This window comes from Miniopterus schreibersii, assembly GCF_964146895.1.
Source record: "Miniopterus schreibersii genome assembly, chromosome: 12".
NCBI classification, from domain to species: Eukaryota; Metazoa; Chordata; class Mammalia; order Chiroptera; family Miniopteridae; genus Miniopterus; species Miniopterus schreibersii.
The window spans coordinates 65,119,212-65,126,714 of NC_138112.1; the positions used below are offsets into that span (position 1 = coordinate 65,119,212).

General features: G+C 55.5%; 1 protein-coding gene across 1 annotated transcript; it reads right to left on the bottom strand.

Annotated features, from left to right (window-relative positions):
* Positions 1-1,109: 1,109 nt before the first annotated feature.
* Positions 1,110-4,643, bottom strand: APLNR (apelin receptor). The gene has a single exon (XM_081155315.1). The coding sequence runs from the start codon at positions 4,391-4,393 to the stop codon at positions 3,242-3,244; it is 1,152 nt and encodes a 383-aa protein (XP_081011441.1). The 5' UTR covers positions 4,394-4,643; the 3' UTR covers positions 1,110-3,241.
* Positions 4,644-7,503: the final 2,860 nt, after the last annotated feature.

The window sequence follows — 7,503 nt, forward strand, 5'->3', positions numbered from 1 at the left end:
CATTTGTACTTTGGAAGGAACAGTGATCGACAGTGAGGGCTTTGGAGTTAGACTGGGCTGGTTCCAGGCCTGACTCTTCCGTGAACCGGCTGTGTGACCTTGGTGGGGGGACCTAGCCAAGCTCTCTGACCCTCAGTGTCCTTATCAGCAAAATGAGGTGACAATGCCCCTCGCAGAGGATGGCAAGGATCCAATGAGATAATGCTTGGGAAATGCTAGCACAGTGCTAAGTGCAAGAAATGTGAGTTCTCGAATTCCTACCGGGTCTACCATAGTGATTGCATCTGTGTCGTCTGCAAACGTCTTAGTACCAGAGGTCTTTGTGGAAGCTGGTGAGCACCTCTGGGCTGAATATTTCCCCCTGAGGATCATTCCAGCCCTGACCTCCCCCAATTCCACGACCATCCAGAGCCCGGCTCCTCTGCTCTGGCTCTCTAGTCTTTTGTGCCCACATTAATTTGGACAGGATCTGTGTAGATGGAGACATCGCCAAACCTGGCCTCCCCCCAACATCATCTGAGGAGCTTTTAGTGATTATAAACACACGGGGTGAGTCCAAGAGGCTGGGATTCATTGGCCTGGGGGACAATGAGGATGACTATTTTCAAAACCATGCAGAGTGGCCCTGATTTGAGAAGCATTGGAACTTCTGGTCTAAACTGATGGATGCTCACGCAATGACCAGGGAGGGAGGGAATGAATGAGTCGGTGGGGTGATATATGAATAAAGGGATAAATTAATAAACAAATAGTATGTCTACCTCCATAGGAAGAAATGTTAATGTTTTCCCCCAGACCTGTGCTCCAGACTCCAAAATATGTGCCCGTTTGTTCTAGGCTTTTCCAAGCACAAAATTTTAGCTGCTCCCATCCCTGTATTTCCTTCGCCCTCCCCGATCTCACCCCGCATCCTTCGCTTCCCTGGGGTCTTCTCGCAGCCTCCCCATGCCCGCCCGGTTCCCACCTCCATCTTTGCAGCTCCCACTTCCCCTGAGTCCCTCTCAGCTGGGCTCCCTCCACCCGCCACTGTAACGTTTGTAAATTGGGGGTCCTTTCAGCATCCCAAGGCAGTTGTATGAGAGGGGCCTTTAAACACAATAGTTACACAAAACAGGTTTATTTGATGAACCACAGTGACCAACAGGGTCAGGAAACAGCACAGACATCCCGAAGAAGGGGTGGGTTGGGGATGAGGGAGGGACCCGCAGGCAGCCTCCTCCACCCTCCGCCCGGGACCACTGACGAGTTCCAGGCAGGGGGCCTCTGCAAGTCCCCAGCAGGGTCTCAGAAGGGCACCCTCTTCCCTTCTAGAAGTTTCTTTCCCCCTTGACTGGACACTTTGAGGACAGCCCTGGTCTGAGAAAGTGAATCTGTGGGAGATTCTGGCTTGTGATGGGGAGACGACTAAGCTGAGTCTCCCCACACTCCGGTCCGAGCTGGCCCAGCGGTGCCCGAGACGTCCATTCCAGCAAGCTGGCTCTTCCTGCCTGCAGGCTTCTGCTTTGCCCTCACGTCCAGAACCCTCCAAAGGCAAAACCAGGGACATACACACCCTGCCCCAGCTCAAAAAGGCCCCACCAGCAATGTCACCCTCAAGGGCTCCCTGGACGTGTGGACAGCATCTTTCAGCCCTGCACGGCTGCTCCAGTCACTGCTCCCAGCCCCCAACCAAGAGGAGAAGCCAAGGGCTCAGATCCTGATGGTGGGGTGAGAAAACAGCCACAGGGCTTCTCACCCCATGGCAGGCAGGTGTCCCCCTTAAGAAGAGGGTCGCAGAGCCTGGAAAAGGGGAGGGTGCTGAAAGAAACGCCCATAAACTCAAAGCAAGGTGAGAGGCGTGGGAATGGGACCACGGGAAGCTCTTTGCCAGCCTCCCGTTTCCCTCATGGAACTAGGGAAGGCATGGGGACCGGCACACAGGGCTATGGCGTGCCCCCAAGCCTGGGGCGCCAGCTGCTTTGGGGAGAGATGTCCCTATAGGGAGCCAGGGGCAAACACAAACACAGGCTTCTCTCTACAAGCACGGACCAGCCGTCAGAGCCCCCAAATCCAGTGGGGGCCAGCTCATTTTCATTCAATATTGCCTCAATATCCCTAAAAGATACTGTGTGAAGAATGGGGATGGGCTGGGGGGGGTCATCCAAGTGACAAGTGACACAGGCACACTGCCGGCATGCTCTGCTCACCCAGGCTTACATATATACACATATACACACACAAAACAGGCATCTCCACCGCAGCCAAAGTCGCTCTTGGCGAGTAGCACCAGTGCCCAAGAAAAACATCCCGGGTGACGGGAGGGGTGGGCCCAGCTCCGCTCTGGAGGAGGTGGAGGGGCAGGGTTTGGGGAGGGAAGCCGAGTAGCACCAGACCAAATGCCAGCTGCCCCTTTCTCACTTTCCCTTCCCAACCCCCATGCACAGGAGGAATCCAAGGAGCCCATTGCTTGTCCAGTTCCGGCAGAGGAGAGAGAATGAACCACAGGGCCCCTGGGGGGGGGGACCCCAGAGAGCGCGGCTAGTTGGCATCACGGGTGGGCCGCAGGAAGGGAGTGCTCTGAAATCACAGCGCTCTGATCCGACTTGGGGGAAAGTTCTGGAGCTCCTGCCTGCGGGAGCGCTAGCCTAGCTCTTCGCTGACACCAGCCCCCCCCCCGCCCCCCCAGCCGGGTCTCTTGGCTTCTTGGGGAACTGGATAAAGAGCGTGAATGGGCCGTGTTTACAAGCTCTGAGACTCTTAACCCTTAGTAGCCCCTCGTGAGGAGGTAAAATGAGGAAGAAGGGATTGAGGGGAGGGATGAGCGAGGGGAGAGGGGCGGGAGCCAGAGGTGAGGAATGGGGGGGGTGCAGAGACAGAGGGGGAAAGGGGAGGAGGGGGGTAGAGAAAACTAAACGGAACGGGGGGAGAAAAAAGAGCTGGAGGTCCCAGGACAAAGGATGGGGGACACCAGCTCTTACTGAGCCAGACACACCCATCATTTCAGGGCCCGTACGACTTCCCTCATTTTACACAAATGGGGAAACTGAGGCCCCAAGAAGTTAAGGGACTTGTGCAAAGTCAGTCTCGCAGATGTCGAGTGGCCGAGCACGAGCCCGCAGGGCTCGCTCTCCTTCCGTCCCACCGCGGCCCCTGACCGAAACCAAAGGGCTGAAGGAGTGGAGCTGCCCTCCGCCACCTGCCCGTCGGAGAGCAGGGCCGGGGCTGGGCGGGCACAGGGCACCGGCTGCTCCGCGGTGCCAGCCTAGTCCACGAGGGTCTCTTGGCTGTAGGGGATGGATTTCTCCTGGGTCTGCTCGGCGCCCTTCCCCGCGCTGGGGCCGAGCCCCTGGCTGTGGCCCGAGGAGTAGCTGGCCGACCTCTCCCCGCTGCTGCTGTGCGAGGCGCCCCCACAGCCGCGGCGGCCCCAGCAGAGCACGGAGGCGCAGGCCTTGCGGAAGCGGGGGTCGAAGAAGGCGTAGAGGAAGGGGTTCAGGCAGCTGTTCACGTAGCTGACGCAGGTGCAGTAGGGGAAGACGTTCATGAGGAAGCGGTCGAAGCCGCAGGGCCAGTGCAGCAGGCCGCCCAGCATGTAGAGCGTCTTCACCAGGTGGTAGGGCATCCAGCAGAGCGCGAAGGTCACCACCAGCACCACGATGATGCTGAGCAGCCGGCGCCGCTTGCGCAGGCCCTCCACGCGCTCCTTCCGGAAGTGGCCGGCGATGGTCTGCGCGATGAAGAAGTAGCAGGTCAGCATGACCGTGAAGGGCACCACGAAGCCCAGCGCGGTGGACGAGACGCCCAGGCCCAGCTCCCAGGCCCACTCGGAGCTGGAGGTGGCCACCATGGAGTAGTCCATGTAGCACTGCACCCGGGTGACGTTGTCCAGGCTGGGGGGCACCGTGGGCGCGGTGGCGCGGAACACCATGGCCGGCGTGGCCAGCAGGGCGGCCAGCACCCACAGCACCGCCGTGGCCACGGCCCCGCTCACCCGCAGCCTCAGCCGCGCGTTGGCCACCGGCCTCACGATGGCCAGGTAGCGGTCGAAGCTGAGGCCGGTGAGGCAGAAGATGCTGGCGTACATGTTCACGAAGATGAGATAGCTGCTGAGCTTGCAGGCGAAGGTGCCGAAGGGCCAGTCGTAGTTCCGGTACGCATAGGTGGCCCACAGCGGCAGGGTCACCACGAAAGTCAGGTCGGCCACCGCCAGGCTGGAGATGAAGGTGTCGGCCGAGCGCCTCTTCTCCCGGCTGCTTCGGAAGACGGTCCAGAGCACCAGGCCGTTGCCCGTGGTGCCCAGGAGGAACACCAGCATGTAGATGGCAGGGATGAGGGCACCCGAGGACTGCCAGTCCGTGTACTCACACTCAGACTGGTTGTCTGCCCCGTAGTCGTCAAAATCACCACCTTCCTCCATGCTGGGGGGCAGAGAAAAGACGGGCAGGAGGTCGCCCGGGGAACCAGCTCCGTGGCTGTCACCCGCTCAGCAAGAAACGCCTGGAGCTTCTGGCTTACGCCCTGGAGAGCAGACAAGAAGAGCTGGAGGTGTCCAGAGCCCTTCCCAGCGGCGGGAGGAGCTGCCCTGGATCCCAGACCAGGGCCGGAGGATGCTGCTCCCGCGGATCCCTCCACCCTCTCCTGCCTTGCCCCGGCCTCTGCTAAGACACTTCCTGCGCCCTCCTGAGCCTGTCTCCTTGACGCTGGTCACTCCCTCCTCCCACCTCCAAACCAGCCCCTCACTTGTGAGTCTTAAGATCTTTAAGTTACAGCCCACTTTTTTTTTTTTTCCTTCTTGTCACTGGGCAAGTGGACCAAATTGACCCCTGCCGTGCTGGGCAGAATGTTATCTGTGGCTTGCAGCCCACTCTCCTCCTGGCCCCGCCTCTGTCCCTCTGATTTCCTCTGACCTTGGAGTGCCGCCCCCCCCCCCCCCCCCACACTCCTCAGTTTTTCACCACCCTCCTGTTCTCACCCCCTCCCATCTTCTCTAAGTGGGGCAAATTATGCCGATTGAAACCTAGCCTGAGCTGGAGCCAGGGTGGGTTGGGGACAAGAAGGGTGTGAGATTTCCGAAGGAGGGTCTGAGTATCTGGCAAGGCCTCCCGGCAGGCCAGTCTATCCCCTTGGGTCTGTCCCACCCTCCCTCCACTCCTGCTCTCCCTGCAGACCAGGCTTCACTGTAGTCACTCTGGGAGCTTTTACATTTTACAGACACAGTTATAGGGAGATTTCTCTAGAATTCTTAGCTGTTAGCAGACAGCATAGGAAGTTTTATAGTCAGGAACAGTCGCAGGATGGAAGAAACCCCAGACAGTGGAATCTGTAATCAAGTCATTAAACCTGCAGGGAAACTGAGGCCTAACAAGGTTAATGTCCAAGGTCACAGGATGAATTTTGTTCTGGTTTTGCCATTTGCTTTTCTTCTACTCCAAGCACCTAACACAGTGCCCGGCACGTAGTAGGTGATCACTAAATGGTTGTTGGGTGGGTGAGTGAATGGATGAGTTAGGGAGAGAATGGAAAGAGGAGCTTGCGTGGAGAGGACTGCATGTGTGAAGTACTATGCAAAGGGAACAGGGGTGCATTTCAGTCCTCAGGCTCTTATGCCCTGCATGGACCAGGAGGTTTCTGTAAGGCTGTGTGGGGACAGGAAGTTACAGCAATAGGAGGAGGCAGGGAAAGGGGCAGCCGCTGATAGATGCCATGAGCACAGTCCTATAGAAACTCATTTTGCCCTGTCTTCCCACCTCTCCAGGACCTCTGGGCAGGCAGGAGGGAGGGACACACACGATAAGGTAAAAAAAATACCCACCCCCAAGAGTGGAGGAGGCCATCTAAAGTTGGTTAGGGGTGAGATGATGCAAAATCAGGAGGTGAGTCTTGCTCACATCAGACGCAAAGGGCTTACAAAACCAGAATCCACTGTCTTAAGGGAGGTTTGATCAGAAAAATCTTCCACAGAGATCTAAAAGCAGGAAGCCCCAAACTCGAATACCCACAAGAGCCAGGCTAAGAATGTATACGGGTAAAAGAGCCAGTGTGAGACAATAGGGAGTCGTGGAGACTGAGGCAAACCAGAGCAAGTGCACTCCATCAAAAGAAGGACTCTTGGGCTCAGTCTCTGGTTGCCAGCATTTCCATGCCTTCTGGTTTTTTTAACATAAGTTCAAATTCTGGGTTTTATGAGAAATTCCCTGATTTGTAAATTTGATAAATTAAATCTTTTTTTTTAATAGGGCAGGACAAGAAAAAGATGTCCTTGGGCCCCCAGTTGGTGCTCTTTGAACAGGAGCTTGCTAAGAATAGAAGGTGAGAGAAAAAATAGGGAACATAGACTGGGAGGAAGAAACATAAAATACGAAGATTAAGAAAGTGAAAATAAGCACTGCCAAAGCCTTAGGATGCAATGGGGAGATGAAAGAGAAGAGGCTAGAGAGAAAGATAAGAAAGATCCTGAGGGTCTTGGATGACCTTTACCTAAAGGCAATGTGCAAAAGAGAACACCTTGGTGTTTCTCCTGAGGATTACACATGGAGCCCCTACTACGCGCTAGGCATTCTTCTAAATATTTTCTATTTTATATGTAGCATTTGTTATTATCTCTTTTAATCCGCAAGACAACTTCAGGAAGTAGGTACTCTCATTTTCCAGATGAGGAAACTGAGGCACGGGGAGGTGAAATAACCAGCTAGAAATTGTCAGAATCAGAATTTGAACCAAGGCTGTCTTGAGTCCATGGACTAAACCACTATGTTCTCAAAGAAAAAACTCCAACCCTCTTTAAATTGAGGCATTTGTCACCTGTTGAGCATTAAAGAAATGTATGAAATATACTTTGAAATAAACTCTCCTGGGGAAAATTAAAAATAGATTGACTAAAATATTTTAGAGAGACTCCCCACTCTTGATTGAACGGGGCATAAGAACCCTGCCAGGAAACAGTCTATACTAAACCCTCAACATAGCTTGATCCAGAAGCAGCGCTGTGGCCGGCCATTCCCAAGGAGGGCCCCTGGCTGCCAGGTGCCAGCGGAGAGCTGACAGGACCCAGCCTCTGGAATCCTGGCAGTCTGCAAAGTGGTGGTCAGGACACCCAATAGGACCCAACCTCTGGCTCTCACAGTACCCGGGGCACAAACTGCCTGGCACCTGCTTCACCTGCACGTTTGTCTAATAGATATCCTGCCTGTGTGGGCGGCAGAATGACTGACTGTCCTTATAACCCGACAGCAAGCTTGGCTGGCACGGGCTAACCTTCATCAACCTTGACCTATCAGAAGGGACCTCAGCCTTGTGCAGCAACCTGGTTGGCTCAAGTCAGCTCACAGCCGATGTCCCTGTCATAAATAAAAAGGACTGCTCAGGACATTCCAGGATAAAGGCCAAGTTCGAGACCCCCAGTGAATCCAGATCTTCTCTGCTTCTGCCAGAAAGATGCAGGTACCCCTGTCCTCTGCAGCCGGGAACATGGAGGGTGCAAGTGCCCTGAAATCAGGTCCCTCCCCGGAGCTGTTTCCACTTGGATCC